Here is a 24,542-nt window from a genome sequence, read left to right as displayed (position 1 = left end):
CAAAGGTTTGCTATTGTTTTAAGTGACTTTCATATTATGCAAGGTTTGGTTTTTCACTCGTCACTGTAAATAAAATTCCTTTCATATTATGAAGTTGGTGGAAGAACCCTTGGTCATGCCCCACAAGTAGTTACATCCAAAATAATTTCAAATTGTGATGAGCAACTTAGGGTGCCATATAATCCACTAAAACCCATAGCTACGCTGGCCTAGTGCCATAGGGATTTCCATGGTTGTACGATGCACTTGTCTCACAACATCAACCCGCCAGCTAGAAGGCTAAAGCTAAAAAACAGGCACAGTAGCCAAGTCAATTGCACGTGTGGCATTCAAGCTTTCGTAGTGGATGGGCAAATAATTCTCCACCCTTGCTTGCTCGCTCAAGTTTCAAGTGTGCAGTTTATAAGCTTCACTAGGAATACTAAAAAACACAAAAACACAACAAAATATAACAAGAAAAGTAAAAAACAACTAAAAGCATGAACCTACACACATTTGCTTGTGCCACATATGCACATTCACTTGCCAGTTTACACCTTTCCATTTTGATGCTCACATGCACACACGTGTGCACACACCTTTTCACTTCATGCACACACATGCACACCACATTGCATACATGCACACTTGCATCCATGTGCACATACACTCTCCCCCTTGCGTGTACATGCATTCACTTGTGCATGCATACACACACTTGCACATGCATGCACATTCACATACACTTTACATCCCATTAAGTTGTGCATGCACTTTTCCCCTCGTGTGTATATGCATTATCTCGTGCATGCATAACACACTCTTGCACACGTGTGTTCACATGTACCTACACACATGTGTGTTCACATGTACCTTCACACATTTGCTTGCATGTGCACATTCACTTGCACATTTACACCTTTCCATTTGTGCATCTGCACACACCTTCTCACTTCATGCACACATGCACGCCACATTGTATACACGCACACTTGCATGTGCTTGTGCACACACTCTCTCCCTCGTGTGTACATGCATTCACTTGTGCACATACACACACACACATGCATTCACTTGTGCACATACACACACTCTCCCTCGTGTGTACATGCATTCACTTGTGCACATACACACACACACACATGCATTCACAAACACTTCACACCCCATTCACTCATGCGTGCACATACACCACACCCACGCCTTCGTCGACAATTTCACACACACAAATTCACCCCATTGTCCTAGTTTCATGTGCATGCACCCTAACACAATTGCCCATTTACTTCCATACACATTGGTATGTGTACACACTCACCTTGCACGCACGCATGCACATTTACATTCAAATTCATACCTCAGCTCTCATACACATGCATTCAAGTAGGTGCGTGTGCAACGTTGCCCAAACATACCTGCACACAAGCACACACCCTCATATGCACACATTCACTTATGTGCCCACACATCACAATTTCACACATGTGCATCTTTACCCCTCCCCGTGCAGAATTGCACTTAATATCTTGTGCTCTAACTCATCCATCTAAGTTGTGCATGTAGATAGATGCACATCTAAGTTGTGCATCTTTACCCCTCCCCTTGCAGAATTGCACTTAATATCTTGTGCTCTAACTCATCCATCTAAGTTGTGCATGTAGATAGATGCACATGCCATGCATACACACATCTCCACATAGGAACAAATTCCACCCTCCCTTAAATAAGTTAAAAAACCCCTTATTAAAAATTCCCCTTGTTGCTTAATAGTCATTTTCCCCTCTTACTTTCATCATCCTCCCTGCTTTCCCCTTTTCAAAATTAAAAATTTACTTCCAATGATGGTTAATATTCATCTTAATTTAACTCCCAATGATGGTTAATATTCATCTTTTTCCCTTACTTTCATGCCTCCCTCTCCCCCCCCTTTCTTTTTTAATTTTCTTCTATCCTCCTTTAAAAATTCCATGGAGGTTGTTTTCGCTGTTGCTTTTATTTTTTTCTCCATTCTTTTTATTTTATTGCTTTCCTTTTCTATTCATTGTTTTTTTAAAATTTATTATACTTTTTTTCCTTCTTTATCATTCTTTAAATAATTAAAAAGATCACCCTATTTAGTTTATTTTCTCCACTATTTATTAGTATTATTATTCTTTCCCCTTTCAATACAAATAATGGTGGCTTCTTGTTCCATTTTCTTCATTTGTTTTTTAATAGTTATTTCCAAAAATATATATTTTCCTTCATTCTTCTTGTTCAAGTTTTTTACTTTTATTTATTTAGTTAGTTTTTAATTTAATTTTTTAATATATATCTATCTATTATATTAAGCATAGCTTTTTTCCCTTTGCCATGTGTCACTCTCTCTAGCCATCTACCCTTTCACATGGCCAAAGGAGAGGAGGGAGTGAGCCAAAGGAGAAAGGGGACATATTCACTCTACCCCTTTCTTAAATTTAAATTTTCTCATCTCAAATCATATCATATTTTGAAAGGAGAGCTATACCTTCTTATGTAATGATTTTCTTGAGGGAGAACATAGGGGTCTCCATCTTAAAAGGTGAGCTTCATGATGAAAACTTCAAGGTGTAGTGATCTCTCTCGTTGTAAACAAAAGGCAAAACACATCTCTCTCTCTCTCTCTCTCTCTATATATATATATATATATATATATATATATATAGAGAGAGAGAGAGAGAGAGAGAGAGAGAGAAAAGGCAAAACACATCTCTCTCTCTCTCTCTCTATATATATATATATATATATATATATATATATACATATATATATAAGGTGAGCTTCATGAGAAAAATTCAAAGTGTACGTATCTCTCTCTTTCTCTCTCTCATTGTAAAGAAAATACAAAAGACATCTCTATATCTCTACTATAACTTCAACGTGTAGGTATCTCTCTCATTTGTAAGACAAAAGACAAAAGATATCTCTATATCTCTATAGAATCAACATGTAGGTATCTCTCTTTTTATCTCCCTCATTTTAAAGAAAAGATAAAAGACATCTCTATATCTCTATATACATATTGTATAAAGGAATCTTGAGTTTCAAAAAGCAGCCATGTGGCAAGAATTTGGAGGTTCAAGAGGTAATTTGGAGGTTCAAGGAGAGGTATGCTCCTATTTATTTGGGAATTTAAAAATATCAATGAGTGAATTTCACTACAAGATATGGAGAGAATAGTTGCGCTCAGAGCCACGTAAATTTAAAAGAATCAATTTATGGAAAAAACCTTAACATGGATATATATGCAATATACACTTGGCTAGGGAAGTGAAGCTATAGCCTCATATATAACCATATATATAGTAGTGTTCATAGCTACGCATAGCTATAGTCGCTATGCCTACGCTCCTTATACAAGATTGTGACACCAATGGTGGTGGGACTTGCTTCTCAGGTGGATCTGTGATACTCTTCTCATCACTCCTATAAGTAAATTAAAATAAATAGTTATTAGATGTTGAAATAACTAGTATACTGTACAAAATATACTTCATACCAATGTTGAGATGGATGACTTTATTCAGAGTCCTGGGTGACATCACTAGGTCGCCCTTGTGTACCTCTCCTCTATGTCCTGTACAATTCACCAACATTTTGATTCTATTGTAGATGGGCTCATCCCTAAAACCCTATCCTAGTACTAAGGAGCTCAATCAGCTTAGATCTAACAATTCATACAGTGAAGTGAGTGTTGAGCTTAGGTCCCACACTCAGCATAGGTGACTTCTATTCACTATCTTGTTCGCTCTCAGTACTAGCTACATACAAGATAGGCTTTTATAATTATCCAGGTAGATGTCGATGGTAGATGAGATCCAGGTAAATGAACAGCTCGTTGACCGATTGTAGATGAGTCATTGATCGAGGCTTCATCTTTGCTGATGTAATCAGTAGAGATGTAATAAAGTAGGTGCAACTTGAATTTCGTAGCTTTGTGCTAACAAAATCTGAGTAGCTAGATAAGCTCTACAGAACCGCCTCCTGAGAAGACTCTGACCTGCAATTTCTCCTTTACTATAGGAGTACTTTTCACTCTTCAAACATCTTCCCTTAAGGGCAACTCCATCATGCCAAGGCCTACTCTATACTTAAAGAAGAGCTCTTTACTTAGGGCTTTAGTGAAGATAACTGCAACATTCTCTTTGATGTTGCAATGTTGTACTGCTATGTAATCTGAGTGTATCTTCTCCTTGATAAAATGTTCTCTGACTTCAATATGCTTGGTCCTTTGATGCATAACTGGATTCTCGGCTAAGGCTTCAAGCTGATATGTTATCACAAAGAGTTGGAGTAGGACCATCGATTGCATAAAGGCCAAGTTTGTGTAAACATCTTTTCAGCCATATAGCTTCACAGGCTAAGGTGGTTAAGGCTTTGTATTCAGCCTCTAACACTATTGGGGATAAAATAGGTAATATTTCCTGAAAACGAGAAACATTTGGTATCTTTCAAAGATTCCATAAAAGAAGTTCTTTTTTTTTAACCTCTTTTTAAAAAGTGGTCTACCCAACACTGCCAAAAAACGATAATATTTGAGGCACTTTACACGTTTCTTACAAAAATTGACATAAAAAAAAAGACAGTTTTGCTTACTTTTTGAGATTATAATTGAAAATCTAACAATAAGAGTTCAAAAAACATGCCAAACTAGAGATAATGTTTATTATTTCCATCTTCAATCCATTAAAAAAATGATACAACTATAAAAAGGAGCTATTTTCTAAACATATAGCTTATGGCATAGTTATGGTTCTTTATAATCATTGCTAAGGCATCACTAGTTGATGTGCCTTTCCCTGAGAAGTTGGATGAGGCATCCTCTTCTTCACTATCCACAAATACATTTTTTTCCTTCTATGTGTATACTTGAAGCTTAGACTCCTTGGGTCATCTGCCATGTTAGCATGATTGAGAATGTGCTACAGAGTGTAACTATAAACAAAAGCATTATCTTGATATAGCTATTATCTTAATTATAAAACCATATTTTGGCTCTTGATGAGAGTAGTAATAAAATCCATTTTGAAGCTCTTGAGTATCACAATTTCTTAATTGATAATATATACTTTTAAAAAAGAGTTCATTATGTACATATAAATTTTAAACTATCATGAATAAGCTATTTAAAAGTTGTCTAATTTTGAAAAATAATTACACACTCATTTTTTAAGAAGATGTATCCTTAACGTGATAAAAAAGGGTTAAATGGTAATTTTAGTTATTAAATGAGTTTAGAAAGCATGAAAAAGCTCATTTTAAGAAACAAAAGTTTATACTTTGCAAAATACTTTTTTGTAAAATATTAGGCAAGGACTTAGGTTCAAATCCTACTAGTTACTACGCATAGTAAGGATGTTTTAGCTACAACATTTGCGGCCAACTTAATGCTGAGTAAAAACTTTGCAGCTAAGTGTTGATGTTTTTCATCAACTTGATAAAAAACATCAACTTTTATGAAAAATTGATATTCTGCATCAAGTTGATGTTAAACATTAACTTTATATTCAAAACATCAACTTTCTATGCAAAAGATCAATTTTTTTTACAATACTTGATGTTTTGTATCAATGTTATGCAAAACATCAACTTTTCCACACAACTCGATGTTTTGCATCAAAGTTTATGCAAAACATCAACTCTACCAAAAACTTGATGTTTTGCATCAAGTTTCAAATGCTCCGAAGAAGAAAGTTAGAGGATCAGAGGTCGATTTTCACAAACGGCCTGTTTTAGCGATTCTGTTTATGTAGGCACACTCAGACAACCTATTCTAAACATTTTGAGTACCAACATGACTATGTTTCGATGCGATATGTAGACATCACAAAGCGATTTAATGCATCGGCAAATCACTTTGTGATGTTTGCACATCGCATCGAAACATAGTCATGTTGATACTCAAAATTTATGGAATAGGTCGTCTGAGCATGCAGCAAATCGCTTTGTGACGTCTGCATCTCGCATCGAAACATAGTCATGTTGGTACTCAAAACTTTTGGAATAGGTCGTTTGTGAAAATCGACCTCCGGTCCTCCAACTTGCTTTGTCAGAGTATCTGAAACTTGATGCAAAATATCTAGTTATGTGGAAAATTTGATGTTTTGCATCAACTTTGATGTAAAACATCAACTTTTAGGGGGCTATTTTTCTTAACTTTGAAATATTTTTACATTTTTTATGAGATTTATTTTTCTTTTTATCACCAATAAATCTGTAAAATCTAACTCCAAATAGTAGATCTATAGTAGCCAATAAAATCTCAATTAAAAAAAAATCCTTATAAATCATAGAATTAAAGAAAAAATATACCTAGGATGAGGTGATATAGATAGAACATAGGTTTACGGCTAAGGACCTGAAAAACACATATGTTGCAACCTTTGACTACAAATTTGAGAAGTCATTAAAAAAAATGCTTGTCTATGTAACCTTGTAATCTTTGTATCATAAATAATATCACTACATATAGTAGATGCCTAAAATTCATGATATGATTTGGAATACCATGAGTCGATTGATTTACCAATCTTGAGTTTTCTCTACAATTTAATTTTAAAGCTAAAGAACTATAAGCAAATACACGTGATGGGACCATTTATGTCGAGGAGGGGGGTGCATGTGAGCCTGGACTCTGCCATGCCTATGTGTAGTAGTATGCTCTCCAGCATAGGGGACCTTGAATCTACCATCATCGCCGTGAAAGTTCCAAGCTCTTCTTTACCACCATTCCAGAAGCCCTAAGCTCTTCTCTTTTCTCTAATTTGGTTAGAATGCATGTTTTTAGAAGAGATTTTCTATCTTTGACGATTTCGTGCATGATAAGCTACTAATTCTCATGGGCTTTTTTGGGATTCTTCTACAGTGTTGAGGATTTTCTATGCAGGATAGAGAGAGATTTTGAGATTCGGGTCCGCCATCCTTAGACAGGGAACGCCAAACAAAGATTATGATTTATGCCCTCTGGGAGCCATTTGGTAGAACCCAGAGTGGACGAGATTTACTAGAGACATACCCGGGATAGCCGCGACGTCCAGAGTGGTGATTGGGTGGATAGGCATCGGAGAAAGACCCTATTGGCTAGATCTTTTGTTGGTGATTCTCTCTCTGGCTTTGAGATTTTTGTATTAACGAATATTATTGTTACTTTAGATTTGTAAATGAATATGGTTTATTGAAAATCTCTTCATTTTCTGAAGTATGAGTGATTTTTTTTGTAAGATTTGAGAAATTTTGTGTTAGAACATAGAACAGAATATGGGTACGTTTCATTTCTTCCCAGATATGATCTGATATCCAAGCTGAATACAAGCTTCAACCATAGCTTTAGTGGTGCATCCTCTAGGTGCTTGTTTTCCCAACACATCCCCTTTCTTGGGCAAAATTTTTACTCTAGGTCTGGTGCCAGCTGGATTCTCAAATAAAGGCAACAAAAGTGTAGTTTATCTTCTTCACCTTCATGTACCATATCTTAGTCGTTGGTCCATACTTGATTGGTTTAGACTTCAACTTCAGCATAGAGAGACCTGAGATTTTGTAGGAATTCCAGTCTCCCATATTGCCTTCCATTTCAACTAGAACTCCAGCTCACTCTCCAAGTTTTATTACAATAAATAACATTATCCTCACTCTTTCTCAATGCTTTGTACGAAACCTTAATTGATCCACACTACAGTCTAGATCCATTAAACTAGACCCAGTCCTTCATCCAAAAAGACTCATCCACACCTATGGAGGTCCATCCCTTCTGTACCTCGTCCAATGCATGTCTCACAAGTTTCTTTTCCCTCTAAGACAGCCAAGTTCCACTTCCAACTCCTTAGGCTCCTTCCACCCAACTGAAGCCCCATCCCAATAGTCAAAAAACCTTGTCAATCCTTTATTGTTCGAGATTTTGGCTATTCTAGGATCTTGAAGAGCTAAATGAGGATTAAACTTATGAGTCCACCAGATCCCTAGACATAACAAGGAATTTCTTGAAGCACTACCACACGCATCACAAACCTCTTTCCATTTGGTGCAAAGCATTCTACAAATTGTAGACCCTGTAATCTTAAGAGGAGCATCAAAGAAGATTTTATCCTTCCATCCTTGGCCTTGCCAACTACCTTCAAAATAGATAATTGAACAATCCACTAGCTCTTTTAGGGGTGAGAGCATGATAAGGTGTGGTACACTTTCTACGAGTTGCATTGGTTGCTACCACACTTGAAGACAACGTCCAATATAAGTGGATTTTATGTCATCATAAGGTGTATTTAGCAATTTATCTAGTGCCTTTTAAATATAATAAATGTGAAACAAGATTTAACAACCATGTTTTAATTCTCTAACTTTGCATAACAACCAGTTGTAAACCATTATCCAAGCCATAGGTTTTCAGTCCACCTTATCACGCTTTCACCCTTAGTATTCGTGTCCAAATCTCCTTCTATTGAAGGCACTTGGGTAAAAGAAGTGCAAACCTGGCAGTTGTGTGAGAGGGAAGATGAAGAATACCAATGCCTCCTTCACATCTAGGCAGGCTAAGTTTGTCCTAGTAGGTAAGCCACAAGTTGGAGCCAAAAGTTTTCCATACAAAGTGTCTTACAGGCCTTACAATCCTGTGCCAATGACCTTTTCCAAAATCCAACACTGGTCAAAACATACTGTAGGCATTTAGCACTACGGTACATATAACCACCCTATCATGGAAAGGGACTTTGATGCCTACCCATTTATTTAGTTTCAAATATAATATGTCCAATGCCAAATTAGTTAATCGCTTATTGGTCACCTCAACCCTAAAGGGGACCCCTAGATATCTAACAATTTGTCCCTTCTTAATGACCTCACATCCCCATCTTTCTAGATCAAAATCATTATTCTCAGAGAGGCTTATTAATTTAGATTTCTATATATTACATTTGGATCCAGAAGCATCAACAAACTCATGAATGATGCTTAAAACCAATCGGACATTATCATTATCAGCCCCATCAAAAAGAGTAAGGAATCATCTACAAAGCATTGAATAACCATTTGTTCCCCATTATTCAGCTTCAGATCCCTTCAACAAAGCCATGTTATAAAGCCACAATTAAGGGATGAGAAGCAATAGAAAATAATAGAGGAGAAAGGGGACAATCGTGTCTAATTGACCTGTTCACTTCAAACCCCCTACCACCCTCCCATTCAACATCAACTTGGAATTTCCTCCCAAAATAAGGCTGTATATGCAAGTGGCCATTCTGAATCCAAAACCGAGTTTTCCATTACTCTAGCCCCAAATGACCAGTGTACCCTATCATAAGCCTTCTCTAGATTAAGTTGTAGAAGGATGCATTTCTACTTTGTTCTCAGAGCGAAATCTCTCCCCAACATGGCAGCATAGATATTGTCATATATAGGCCTTCCCTTGATAAAACCATGTTGTTTCTTAGAGATGACCTCTTGTAGAGAAGGAATGATCCTGATGGCAATGATTTTGGCTAGAATTTTGTAATGGGCAATGTGTATCACTTGCGTTCAAGGGGCATTTAAAAAACCCCTTAGCTAAAAAATTTCCCGCAATAAAACCGCCTCCCTTTACTTATGAACTAATGGATTTTTTTTTGAAGTTGAATTAAAATACCCCTCTTGTTATTGTAATCTTGTTAAATTTTTTCTAAAATTTGAATTAAAATACCCCTCCTTTTGATCGCACGTGGTACACTAAATTTTTTTGAGGTGAACCCCCCCAAGAATCTATCACAAGAATCTTGTTTAGGAATGAGTATCACGAACCCTTCCTTCAGATCCTTATCCAAATTGCATGTCATGTGAATGCTTCTCTGTAAATTTTACATTAATTTTTCTTTAATGATGGCCAAAAGGAAATGAAGAGCTCTACAGACAGTCCATCCCACCAAGGTGATTTCTCCCTTCCCAGCTTTAGAAGGGCATCCCAGCATTCATCTATCTCAATATCTATCTCCAGCTACTTAGCCCTATCAGGATCCAATCTATTGCTAATTTTTTCTAGCAATTTGGTCTCAACGTGAAATCTTGTGGCTGAATAATCCTCTTTGAGACTGAGAGTAAAGCCCAAACACTCTACCCATTTTTTGGCTATTAACCTAATCCCCTCTATCTCTTGGCCATTTTTATCCAGAACTCTACCCATAACCTCCTTACCCATCTTCCCCTCAATCAGCTTAAAAAGATACCCATCACGCTTCCTTTTGTTATTAAAGAATTTTCATTTGTATCTAATTTCCTCTCTCTTGGTACATTTCTCGTCTTCACTTTTCAAAACAACTTGACACTTGAAATACAAAGTAGTTACCTCTGCAGTTAACTTCCCCTACAGAGTTTCTAGAAGATCACTCCCATCTCTTTCTTTCGTGTCTTTTTTCCTTAGCTCTCAATTTCCCAACCCCTCTGATATATACCTTGCATTTCGTTGGCAAAAATTCTCCAAGAGCCCTGTATAGTTTCTCTCCTCTTGAGTCTCAATTGCCACTTCATTTTGTCTAATAAATAGTTCATCCTTAAGCAACAAATTCTTTACCCTTAGTTTCCTAGTAGGAAACTAGTTTAACTCAACTTCTTTGCAACCCATTATTTGCCATCCCCATTTGAGAGGCATATGGTCAGACAGAAATCCATGTCAGCCATTCTGAGAGTGTGAGGAACCCACATAGCCTATTGACTGAAAAAGACCCTATCTAATATGGAGGATGACCCAAAATATTCTAGATTAAAATAAGTATGCCTAAGATCTGAGCCGCCCCAATCTCCCATCTCCCACCCATCCCTTAAGGCCATTCTCCCTCTGAGATCCTCCCACTTCATCTTCTCTTGTCCCATCAAAAGAGTACTCCCCCTACACCTATCCCTCAGTTTCTCAACCATGTTGAAGTACCTCATAAAGGTGCAATGGCCCTGAATATTTAGGTTAACTATCCATTCCCACATCCCACTTATCACTTTATGATTATGAGCCCCATAGGAATTTATTACCCAAACCCTCTCCCCTTTTAGTAATATTTCCACAACCAAAATTATACCCATTAGGTTTCAAGCACCTTTTACCAATAGTCATAACTCCACTATACCCTCCATTCATACCCCCATACATCACTACCTTCTCCATTTATTCCACTATATCAAGCTAAGAATCATATATGTGCGAAGTATAGGTTAGCCCACTAGTCTATTTCAAAAGAACAACTTGCGTCCCTCTGCATGTGCTTCCCTTTCCCTTTGGCTTTTAGAAACGTCTTATACTTCATTAAACTAATATATATATTTAAGAACATTTACTGGTGGCGACCCTCTGCATGCACGCCCCTTCCCTTTGGCTTTTACAAACTTCTTATACTTCATTGTTAATTAAACCAACAAATAAATAAATAACAATAACAAAACAAAACCCTAAACCTACCCCCTGCCCCACACATTTCTGCTCATGCCACTGCAGCCGTTCGCATGCACAGTCGCTGTGCACGTCTGTGTTCACAACTGCCTGCAGCCATGCCAACTACCTCTGCTCGCACCAATGCCACAAACCCTACTTGCACTCTCTCATGCTTCAAAGAAAACGCTCAACCCAGCCTCAGTAGCAGTGATGGGGGCATCGTCGAAAGCAATCGAGCATGTCCCTCTTGCTAAGCATCCCACGACTTGATGCAGGTAATCACATACAAGGTGATGCGCACTCTAGATTGTGGATCATCAACACCTTGGTCTCTAGTGTCTCTTTGCGCAACCAGGTTTCGGACCTTCGTTCTGTGTCTCTTCCAGCCCCGAGAACTGCCACCACGGGTGATAATATTAGAGGAGCATGGGCAGCGCTGGGTGTTTTGGCAGAGAAAGGAGCAGTGATCCAACTCGTGGATCGTCAAGCTATCTGAGCTAACGGTGTAGACATCATTGAGCACATGCTAGAACCAGGCTATGTGCTAGGAGAAGTTACATCGCTAGAAACGAAGAAGCTAGGATTAGGGGCACCCAAGACCACTACCGTTACAGCAATGTCGAATGCACCACCAAGTTTAGAAGGACCACTGCCAGGATCAGACACATCACATGTGTTGAGCACACACCAAGCACAAACCTCCACCCTTTGTGTTTTTTTCACTTTATTTGAGAAAAAATTTGTGTTTTGTTTTTCACTTTGTGTGTATCCTGAGATCTATACACCATGTTGATATATGTATCTAGATCAAGAGAGAGTGTAGTGTTGAATAACATGATATACATACATTATAGTTGTAGAGGTCACATAGTGGTAGTATTCTAATGTGCTTAGGCTATGGACTACCATTAGATGAATCCACCAAGTGATCCATCTTCTATAAGAGATCTTTGACCGAACTGTTTACAATGTTTAAGGCCTTCTTACCATAAGTTACATGGATCGATTGCTTGATTCTACATCGGGTGAATAGAAAAGGCCTTCCCATTTATCAGGCAATCCCTTTGCATTTGCACTTAGTTATGCAGCTCAACAATTTCTTGTCCTCAATGTGAATGATTAGTTTGCAAATATGACTCTTGTCTTTCACATGAATGTTGGGCACATCTACTCCCCCCACCTCCCTAAAATAGGACATATGGTCCCATGAGATGTAGTGTACTTTTTTCTTTACTTTGGTCTACAAAGGAAGTTTCAAATTAGCTTTTCCACTCTAACCAATTGGTTCTTGCTAAGGGGTTGATGAAAGCAACGGAGACTCCACCTACTGTAAGAATTTTGGAGTTCAAATAAACAAGTTCCTAAAACCAAAGCATTGTTTTGTGGATATATCTACTCCAATGGGTAGGCCAATAGGTTTACCCACTTGAATAGTGTTGATCCACTTAAAGGTGTACTTTTGGGACCACTCCCCTACTTCTCCTCTATGGGAATAAAAGGGCCTTAACTTTGTGCAAGCTACTTGCATTTTGCCTTATGTAATGCAAAATCATTGCATCCCCAAAAGAAGATGATAAATACATAGAAGGTAGCTAGAAGAAAATCAAATGCTTTGCATGTATTTGTCGTCTATTACATACTCTCCATCCATGCATGGTGTATTTATATGCCTTGATCTCTAAATATCGCTAGTTTGGTAACCTCATATGGCATAAAAGTTTCCTTTTTAAGGATGACACAATTTTCTTAAACAATGCATGCAAATGTCCTTTAAGTCTTATAACATACCTTACTAATGGGACATGATAAAATATTGGCACACAAGAAAAAGGTAAATAAATATTCTTACTTCCTCTAATAAAAGGGAAAAGGAGAGGAAGGTCACATCACATAATGGATAATAGATTTCAAGTCTATAAGCCAAATTTTGGCTAAAGAAAATATAGAGTCTCTATTATTTGCAAAGGTGTTTAGAAAATAAAAGAGAACCCACCATGCAAGAGTGTCATCAACAACCAAAAGAAAAAAAAACTAATAGACCTATAACTAGATTAACTATTTAAATAATCATATTATATTCAAGACACATAAAACGAGTAGGTATAAAGTGATAAATCTAGGATAAAGACCATGGGTAATTGTTAGAGCTTGATTCTGTACAACTAGGCTGATTGGGAAGTGTAACTTAGTCTTACCACTTTCATTTAACAATATTTAGTTTTTTAAGTATTTAAACTCTCATTCAAAGAGTAACTAATGCTAAGGCATTCCCATGATAGGCTAGAAATATATCTCTAAGAAGATAAAATTTCTTTACACAATGATCTAGCTGAAGTACATGATTTGGTTTAGAGGTTAGAGATACTTTAGAGCTCTTGTAGGACATCATCTTTATTGGGAGGAGAAATTGCATAGCTTGGTTATTGAAGCCCTTCATAGACATGTGCAAGCAACCTGGGTGTAGGGATGGTAGCTAATGGGGAGGCCATCTTGACAGTCAATCCAAACGTCTCAGAAATATCAACTTGTGTGAGAGACTCTGGAAGTGCCCAATCAAAACCTTGTACTAGGCTTGCCAACATGATGTGGACGTTCACCAAACCTAGTGTCAATGCAGGACACTTTCTTCTACCCGATCCAAAAGGCAATAATTGGAAGTGATGGCCATTCGGTTTCACTTGACTACAACTCCCTTCCAAAAACCTCTTTGGTTGAAATTGTACAGGGTTCTCCCATACATCAGCATTTCTTCCTATTGCCCATATGTTTATGAATGTACGGGTCTTGGGTGGTATCATGTACTCATATATTTGACACGATTGACTTGATTCACGTGGTAGCAGTGTTACAACTGGATGTAATCGCATAGTCTCTTTGACAACTGCATTCAAGTAAGGTAGGTTATGGATATCTGTCTCTTGGACAAGGCGTGTTTTTCCCACTACACTATCAAGCTCCTCTTGTAATGCCTTTAAGGTGGTCGGGTTAGCAAGGAGCTCTGCAAGTGCCCACTCGATAGTGATCGAGGATGTGTCTATTCCTCCTGTGAACATATCCTGCATCAAAATGCATTCATTTAGAGAGTGAGAGTGTCATTTGCATCTTCATGATACTCTAACAGCCTTAGCAATTAGTAAATGTGGGGAATTAATAGATCATCTATTATTTAGAAAGGAAAAAAGAAACAATTCTAGGCCTAACCCATACATCCTCTAAATTTAAAAAATACTTTCTTTACCATTAGCACCGCCTTGATATTAGTATCATTGATATCCGTGACTGACAGCAGCACGTCTAACAAATCCTCAGGAGAGCCAGTACTGCCCTCCTCCTCCCCTTCCTTTGCTTTTCTGTCGCGCCGACGGTCCACCACCTCTTGCAAGACGCGGCTCATCCGTTGTCCCACGCTCTTCATGCGCCTTTCATAGCCTTGAAGGTCCAGACAACCCAAGATAGGGATGAAGTCCCCCAGGTTGAACACGCCAAGAAGGTGCCCGATCTCGTTGCTAAGGTCCACGATGTTGAGCGAAGGGTCGGCCTGAGAGGTAGGGGCTAGCTCGGCTACGTGCTTCCCTACCGCCATCTTGGAGATGATGTTATTGGATGCAGCGAGCAGCTTTGGGCGTATGTGCACCACCTGGGCGCTTTCCGCACGCACAGAACGCAAGAGGGCATGAACCTCCTCTACCCGGATGGGCCTGAAAGATTCCACGCGCTTGTTGCTAAAGAGGTCTGTGGCACAGAGCTGGCGCATGAACCTCCAGTATGGGCTCTGCGGGCTGAAGCCGATGTCGGAGCAGTTGAAGCAAACGTGGACGGCCGCAGCAGATCGTGGGCGGGAGGCGAAAACCTGGTCGTGCGTTTGGAGTATCTGTTTTGCCGTTTCAGGTGTTGAAGCAACGATAGCATCGACGGAGCCCAAGCGTAGCGACATCAAAGGTCCATGCACTTTAGCCAGCTGAAACAAGGACTGGTGAGGCAGCTTACCTAGCAAGTGCAAGTGGCCAATTATGGGTAAAGCTGGAGGCGCAGGTGGCAACCTATGGTGGGCTGTGCTGGCCGCTTTCTTGAACCACACGATGCCGATCATCACACAGGCAAGCACGGTGGGGAGCAAGAGGAAGCACACACGGAGGCCTTCCCCATCTACACTACTCCAAATCCACTCCATTTGATGGCCCCTCTACAACTCCCTCTCGCGCCTCCCTCTTTATACGGGAAATACTAATTTTTAATTCATGCTCAGAGGTTTTTCAAAGGCGTGGTTTATAGGAAAGGAACGGGTGGGCAAACGTGCAGATTACGCTACCGCGGACGCCAATTATTCCAGGAAGAAAACATGTACATTCTTTGGAGAGGGAAATAAAGAGAAAAGAGAGGAATAAAGACAATAGTTTCCACGAATTTCCACGTGGCGAGGAAGAAAACATGTACATTGAGAGGAAAAAATGGATAAAGACAAAAATAGGCGTGCTTGGAACTTTTGACCTCAACACATAGTACTAACTTAAAGTCCTTGTTTAAAAAAATAAACCTACTTTTCAATCGATCCAAAATAAAGACAACTCATAAAATGGATAAAGACAAAAATAGGCGTGCTTGGAACTTTTGACCTCAACACATAGTACTAACTTAAAGTCCTTGTTTAAAAAAATAAACCTACTTTTCAATCGATCCAAAATAAAGACAACTCATAAATCTATCTCATTTTTATTTTCAAAATCTTTACTATATGTCCGTTTTATAACTAAAATATATATGAAAATTGTTTTTTAAAATAAAAGCTACTTAAAATCTCAACCAAAATTTTTAAATTCCGGCTTTTTGAGCATTCGCACAATGAATAATCGTGTCTAATCGGACGACAAAACGTTCTTTTCAACGAATTTGAAGAAGAACCGCCAATGTACGTAAGACAAGGAAGAAGAACCGCCGCTGCGAAAATCTCAGGAACAAAGTCGATAAAGACAAAAATAGCCCACCATTCGCGTGCTTGGAACTTTTGACCAGCCCTTGTTTGATGCTCGTAAATCTATCGAGTTTCTATTTTATAAATCTCTACTATTGGTCGGTAATTAATCTATGAAAATCGTTTTTTTAAAATAAGAGTTACTTCAAATCTCAGCCAGTTTTTTTTCCAATTCTGGCGGGTAGGAATATACTTTAGAATGCTGTTTATTTCGAGCACTGGTGTCCACTGCACAATGAATGTCTAATCGGATGATAAAACGTTCTTTTCAAGTGGATGATAAAACGTTCTTTTCAACCAATTTGAAGAAGAACCACCATCTTATTCCAAACAAATAAGAAACTTAGAAATATTACTAAAGTTTGTTCCTTTAGTTTGAGCATTTGGGAAACCTATTTTTAGGAAGCATGCACATTTTCTCTTCATTTTTCATGAAGCATTTTTATTTTTTGAAAGTAACAATTCTTTTTCTTAAAGAATTACACCACTATTGCTCAAGCAAAATTAACCACACAAAATAATATGTATTAAATTAACCACACAAAATATTACCTATTTAGGTAAATATATACAAAGGTTTGTTATTGTTTTCAGTGACTTTCATATTATGCAAGGTTAGAATTTTTCACTCTTTGCTGTAAATAAAAATTCCTTTTTTTCACCCTTCATTGTCAATAAAATTTCTTTCATATTATGAAGTTAGTGGAAGAACCCTTGGTCATGCCCCACCAGTTGTTGCATCCGAAATAATTTCAAAATCTGATGAGCCATTTAGGGTGCCATATAATCCACTATAAGCCACAGCTGCGCCGGCCCAATGCCATAGGGATCCCCATGGTACACCCTCATGCACTTCGCCACAACATCAACTCGCTAGCTAGAAGGCCTAGCCAAGTCGATCGTGCGTGTGGCATTCAAGCTTTCATAGTGGATGGGTAAATGCTTTTCCACCCTTGCTTTCTCGCTCAAGTTTCAAGTGTACAATTACAACCTTCAAAAGGAATATTAAAAAACATAAAAAATCAACATAACATAATAAAAAAAGTACAAAACAACTAAAAGCATGCACCTACACATATTTTGTTGTGCCACACATGCACATTCACTTGCATGTCTACACCTTCCCATTTGCATGCGCACATGCACACAAATCTACACACACTTTTTTTTTTCATGCACGCCACATTGCATACATGCACACTCACATCCGCATGTGCATTAACTCGCCCCCTTGCGTGTACAAGCATTCACTCATGCAAGCATACACACACTTGCACACACATGCGTTCACATACACTTTACATCCCATTCACTCATGCACACACTTTTTCCCTCGTTTGTACACGCATTAACTCGTGCATGCATACACACTCTTGCACAGACATTGCATACATGCACACTCGCATCCACATGTGCATTAACTCACCCCCTTGCGTGTACAAGCATTCACTCATGCAAGCATACACACACTTGCACACACGTGCGTTCACATACACTTTACATCCCATTCACTCATGCACACTCTTTTTTCCTCATGTGTACACGCATTAACTCATGCATGCATACACACTCTTGCACACACATGCATGTTTACATGCACCTACACACATTTGCTTATACGTGCACATTTACACCTTCCCATTTCTGCATGCGGACACGCACATGCGTGTGTGCACACATGCACACCACATTACATACACACACATCTACTCGTGCACACACTTTCTTCCTCGTGTGTACACGCATTCACTTGTGCACACATACACACACTTGCACACACACACACACACACTTTATACCCCATTCACTCATGCATGCATGTATGCACACCACACCAATGCCTTTTGCCACATGTGCACACATACAAATTCACCCCACTGTCCTAGTTGCATGTGCACATACCCGAACACAATTGCCCATTTACTTCCACGCACATAGGTACGTACATACACTCACCTTGCATATGCACGTGCACAGTTACATTCATATTCACACGTGAGTTCTCATGCACATTCGTTCACATACGTGCATGCACAACCTTGCCCAAACATACCCACATGTGAGCACACACCCTCACATGCACACATTCACTGATGCGCCCACAAATCACACCTTCACACATTCACACATTCACACATGTGCATCTTTATCCCTCCTCGTGAAACATTACACTTATAGCTTATTCTGAGACTCATCCATCTGAGCATTGCATGCGCATGCACATATGCGCATGCACATACACGTGTCCACATAGGTATAAATTTCACCCTCCCTTGAATAAATTAAAACCCCCACGGTTAAAATTATCCCTATTGGTTAATATTCATTTTTTTTCTTACTTTCATCATCCCCGCCCATTCTCCCCCTTTTTAAATTAAAAATTTACTCCTAGTGATGGTTTATATTCATCTTTTCCCCTTACTTTCATTCCTCCCTCTCCCCCCGCCCTTCTTTTTTTAATTTTCTTCTATCCTTCTTTTAAAATTCCCTGCAAATTGTTTTCTCTGTTGTTTTTATTTTTCATCTTCTTTTTATTTTAATTTATTTTTTAATTCCTCTTTTCTCCTATTTTATTTCTTATTTATCCTTCTTTAAATTATTAAAAAGAATCACCCTATTTAGTCTATTTTGTCCACTATTTAATATTATTATTATTCTTTTCCCTTTCAATACAAGAAAGGGTTGCTTTCTTGTTCCATTTTTTCCTTTATTTTTATAATATTTATTTCCAAAAATTAAAATAACTTTTCTTCATTCTGCTTCTTTATGTTGTTTACTTTGATTTATTTATTTAGTTCTTAATTTAATATATATCTCTATTATATTAATCATATATTTTTCCCCCTTGCGATGTGTCACTCTCTCTAAACATCTCCCCTTCCATGTGGCCAAAGAGCAGAGGAGGGAGTGAGCCAAAGGTGAAAGGGGAGATATTCACTCTGTCACTTTCTTAAATTTAAATTTTCTCATCTCAAATCATATCAATTTTAGAAAGGAGAGCTATCCCTTCTTACCTAATGATTTCTTGGGGCCTCCATCCTAAAGGTTGAGCTTCAACGACATGATGAAAACTTTAACATGTAGTTATCTCTCTCATTGTAAATAAAAGACAAAACACATCTATATATCTCTATAAATAGAGAGAGATATATATAAAAGGTGAGCTTCATGATGAAAACTTCAATGTTGTAAGATTCTCCCCCAGCCTTAGAGGTATACAGGAGTAAGAATCTCCCTTTCTGATCTTATAATTATTCTCTCTCTAAAATAAAAGAAAGATTCTGTTTAAAAAAGGAAGAACCTTTTTCCTGAATACTTCTCAAGAGTCCCACCTGTTTTAAGATTCAGAACAATGAGTTCAGAAGGAGAATCGATGTTTTGGATATCAAGGTTTTGGTCTTCATTCGAGTACGGCCCAAAAGAAGTTCTTTATCTCTTGGGAAGAAGTTATCTCCCAGATATTGTGGACCAAAGAAAGTAGGTGATTTAGCTTACGAGCTTCTTTTATCTCCTCATCTCAAAGTTTGAATGCCTTCTATAGAAAAATGTGCCAAACCCAAATCATGGAAAGACGGTAAAACTTCAGTGGCAAGTTACCATTGGCTTCTAAGTTACGCTAGCTCCTTCCTTTATATAAGTCGTAACTTTTACTTGTCGTTCACAGTAATCTTACTTCCATCGATCTCCTTTCTTTCTTAATCTCCTTCATGGCTTGGCAACAAGAATTAGTTTTATCCATGATGATTTCTCACCTTCAAGACGCAAGGGAGTCTGTGAAGAAAGATTTTATAGAGCAGTATGAGCGCTCACTTTTCCCTCACTTGGGAACTTCTGTAGTGCAGACAAAATGGCGGACCTATCAAGACATAACTAGGGTAACACCCTGGGGTCAGCAGCACTTTCGTAACAATGTCCGCTTGGCCATGGTTATTGAAGCTTTGGGTTTGGGTCCCCGATACTACTGCGTCATGAGATCAAGGCATCCTGGGTTTTCTGAGCGGGTCTTCTTACTGGCGTGTTTTCTTCCTCATGAGAAGATATGCCTTTACCCCGTTTTTGGCTTGCCTCTCAGAGGTCCTTTTCTTAGAACACCTCATACCACTGAGATAGGCGCAGCAATAACCCACAGAATCATTCCCATAGATGAGTTACCTTATACTTGTGCAGCTTGTGAGGACTGCTTTTGTGACCATATGATGGACGGGCTTATGGAAGTGTAAAGAGTTCCTCTATCCTTACTGTATAAGTTCCGAGAATGAATAAAGTTTAAATCTTGTTCGTATTTTGAATCTTGCTCTCTTTAAGACTTATCTTAGTGGTTAATCTTGATTAAAATTTTTCTCTAAGTCTCATATTCGTGCATCTTGCGAAATTATCCCAGTTTGCGAGATGAGGACATCTCGCATTTTTTTAAGTGGGGTAGAATGTAAGATTCCTCCCCCACCCCCTTTTTGATGTCTAGTATCTTTCCCTGTAATCAATCCCTCTTCAGAAATATAAAGACCTTGTTTCTATCTGTTTTAGCCTAGAGAGAGAAAAATATTCTAGAGAGAGAATATTCAGATTTTGAATATTTTTGGATAGAAAAATATCTCTTCTAATTCAGATGAGTTTCCCTGAAACAGAAATTCAAAAAAGAATTTTCCAATGTGCAATTGGAATTAATTGAAAATAGCTATAAAGAACCTTAGCCTAAGGGTCTAGATTTTCAGAAATCTTTAGACTATGGTCCAATTAAGGTTCCTATGGACCAATAGCATCAATCCATGTGTAGGGAGGAGATAAATCCAACTTGTAAAAAGAAAATACCCAAAAATGAGTAAATGCTCACATGAGGTGAAGAGTTGAAAATGTACAAGGTTTATTAGTAAAAAAACTATGAGCAATATTAAAAGTATGACATATGTAAGGAAGAGGAGTTCTTTAAAGGAGGTGCATATTTCACATAAGATGAAGAGTTGAAAATGTACAAGGTTTATTAGTAAAAAATTATGAGCAATATTAAAAGTATGACATATGTAAGGAAGAGGAGTTCTTTAAAGGAGGTGCATATTTCACATAAGATGAAGAGTTGAAAATGTACAAGGTTTATTAGTAAAAAATTATGAGCAATATTAAAAGTATGACATATGTAAGGAAGAGGAGTTCTTTAAAGGAGGTGCATATTTCACATAAGATGAAGAGTTGAAAATGTACAAGGTTTATGAATAAAAAATTATGAGCAATATTAAAAGTATGACATATGTAAGGAAGGGGAGTTCTTTAAAGGAGGTGCATATTTCACATAAGATGAAGAGTTGAAGATGTACAAGGTTTATTAGTAAAAACTATGAGCAATATTAAAAATATGACATATGTAAGGAAGGGGAGTTCTTTAAAGGAGGTGCATATTTCACATGCTTGAATGAGTTTTAAACTCATAAAAATTGAGATATTTCATCTCTCCTCTCTCCTCATTCAAGTCTAGTTCCAAAAAGTTAGCTTAACTGACCTAAAAATGGTCAAATATTGACCAAACTGATTTAGAAAATTCTAGAATCAGTTTGTTTGGTTAGGAGCTCAATTTTTCCTATAAATAGAAGCCTCACCCTTGTTGAAAAATATATAGTGTTTATGCATCGTTACTCTACTCCACCTAAGCCAAGAACTCTGAATTCATTTAATAATTCACTAGTTTTTGGAGCTTCCCTCTTTCTTCAATCCCCATTAGTGGCTCCATCAACATACTTAACCAATTGATTGGTTGGGGGCCTCTACCGTGAACAAAGAATCAAGCAAGTTGTAAGGTAATTAGTGAATATTCATCTTTCTATATTTTCTCAATGTTTCTCTCTTCTCAACCCCTCTCAAGCTTGAGAAGTTTAATTGGTATGGTTTTTTTTAAATGCTATTGAAGTTTGAATAGTAGTGAAGAGTTACATAATTTAATAAATGCTATTGAAGTTAATTTTCATTTATATGATTCTTATGTAAATTCTCTCTCTCACTCAAGAAATGGTCATACTCATGACCCATTCTCAATCCAAATCAAGCTTTTCATAAAGCTTTCCCTTAACCCAAGATAAAGCTATGCTTGAGGCCAAATTAATGGTTTTTTTCTTATGCTTTTAGTTTATGTATATTGATGATTCAATCCATTATGGATTAAGGATCCAATTAGAGAATCATTTTAATTCTTTCCTTAATGATAAGCTTTATCCCTTAGAAAAATTGAGATTTATCAGTCATAGCAGCGGAGCTATGGCAAAATTTTTATAAAAATTATGCATAAAAAATTTTTCAAAGCATAAAAAGAGGACTTCCTACCATATTCTAGGAATCATCATCCTAGATTAATTGAAAGAATTTCATTATAATCATGGAGAAATTGAATTTTAATATTATGCATAAAGGATAAATTTTTATATCAAAAGTGTTATTTTTACCATTTTTATTTTCATGCATAGAAGTATGCATAATGGATAAATTTTTATATCAAAAGTGTTACTTTTATCATTTTTACTTTCATGCATAGAAGTATGCATAAAGGATAAATTTTTATATCAAAAGTGTTATTTTTACCATTTTTATTTTCATGCATAGAAGTATGCATAATGGATAAATTTTTATATCAAAAGTGTTACTTTTATCATTTTTATTTCATACATAAAGTATGCATAAAAGAAAATTTTTATATCAAAAGTGTTACTTTTATCATTTTTAATTTTCATGCATAGAAGTATGCATAAAGGAAAATTTTTTTATCAAAAGTGTTACTTTTATCATTTTTAATTTTTATACATAGAAGTATGCATAAAGGAAAATTTTTATATCAAAAGTGTTACTTTTATCATTTTTAATTTTCATGCATAGAAGTATGCATAAAGGAAAAAATTTTATATCAAAAGTGTTACTTTTATCATATTGGATTTCATGCATATAGGTATGCATAAAAGATATTCTTTTTATACTAAAAGTATGATTTTCCTCATAAATGGATTTTATGCTTAACTTAGATGCATAAGAGAAATTCTTTTATTCTAAAAGTATAATTCCCTACCAAATTGAAAACATGCATAAGAAGATGCATAAAAGATTGATTTTAATTTCGAAAGTGTTAGTCTCCTTAAATGGAATTTATGTATAAATAAATGTGTAGAGAAATCTTATATCAAATAAAAGAATTCTCTTTTAAAAAAAAAAAAAAAGATATGAAATGTCATAAGATGTGATAAGAGGTGTATGAGATGTGATAAGAATTGATAAGATGCGTATGGAAAGTGATAGGATGTGATAAGAGGTGTGATAAGAGGTGATAAGATGCTTATGAAATAAGTTAGGATGTGATAAGATGAATTAAGATGTGTATGGGGGGATGAGGTAAGAAGTGTATGTGATAGGATAAGATGTATATGGGTTGTGATAGGGTGAGAATGGATGTGATGTAAAAGATTAGATGTGAAAGTATATGGGGTTATATAAATGGGAATGTGAAAATGGATGTATGTATGTGGATGTGTGGATATGGAGATGGGAGTGTGGATGTATGAACATGAAAATGGATATATGCATGAAGATGTATATGCATAGATGTAAATGTGGATGTAGATGTGGATGTATAGATGTGAACGGATGTGGATGTATAGATGTGAATGGAAATGTGGATGTGGATGTATGTGAATGTGGATGTAGATGTGGATGTATAGATGTGAATGTGGAATGTGGATGTGGATGTATGTGAATGTGAATGTAGATGTGGATGCATGTATGTGAATGTGAATGTAGATGTGAATGTGGAATGTGGATGTATGGGAATGTGGATGTGGATGTATGTGAATGTGAATGTAGATGTGGATGTATAGATGTGAATGTGGAATGTGGATGTGGATGTATGTATGTATGTGGATGTAGATGTGGATGTATGGATGTGTATGTATGAATGTGGATATGGGATGTGGATGTATAAATGAGGATGTGAAAATGGAGGTAAACATGTAGATGTGGATGCATGTATGTGAATGTGAATGTGGAATGTGGATGTATGGGAATGTGGATGTGGATGTATGTGAATGTGAATGTAGATGTGGATGTATAGATGTAAATGTGGAATGTGGATGTGGATGTATGTATGTATGTGGATGTAGATGTGGATATATGGATGTGTATGTATGAATGTGGATATGGGATGTGGATGTATAAATGAGGATGTGAAAATGG

General features: G+C 37.1%; 1 protein-coding gene across 1 annotated transcript; it reads right to left on the bottom strand.

The window, feature by feature from the left end:
* Nucleotides 1-13,545: 13,545 nt before the first annotated feature.
* Nucleotides 13,546-15,611, bottom strand: LOC147607994 (3,9-dihydroxypterocarpan 6A-monooxygenase-like). The gene is made up of 2 exons (XM_086789904.1): nucleotides 14,616-15,611; nucleotides 13,546-14,433 (listed from the first exon to the last, which is right to left on the bottom strand). The coding sequence occupies exons 1-2, from the start codon at nucleotides 15,546-15,548 to the stop codon at nucleotides 13,798-13,800; spliced, it is 1,569 nt and encodes a 522-aa protein (XP_086646030.1). The 5' UTR covers nucleotides 15,549-15,611; the 3' UTR covers nucleotides 13,546-13,797.
* Between the last annotated feature and the right edge of the window lie 8,931 nt (nucleotides 15,612-24,542).

The sequence above is a fragment of the Cibotium barometz genome, chromosome 54, assembly GCF_041138505.1.
Source record: "Cibotium barometz isolate CiBa-2024 chromosome 54, ASM4113850v1, whole genome shotgun sequence".
Lineage (NCBI taxonomy): Eukaryota > Viridiplantae > Streptophyta > Polypodiopsida > Cyatheales > Cibotiaceae > Cibotium > Cibotium barometz.
This window is presented reverse-complemented; position numbering and strand designations above follow the sequence as displayed.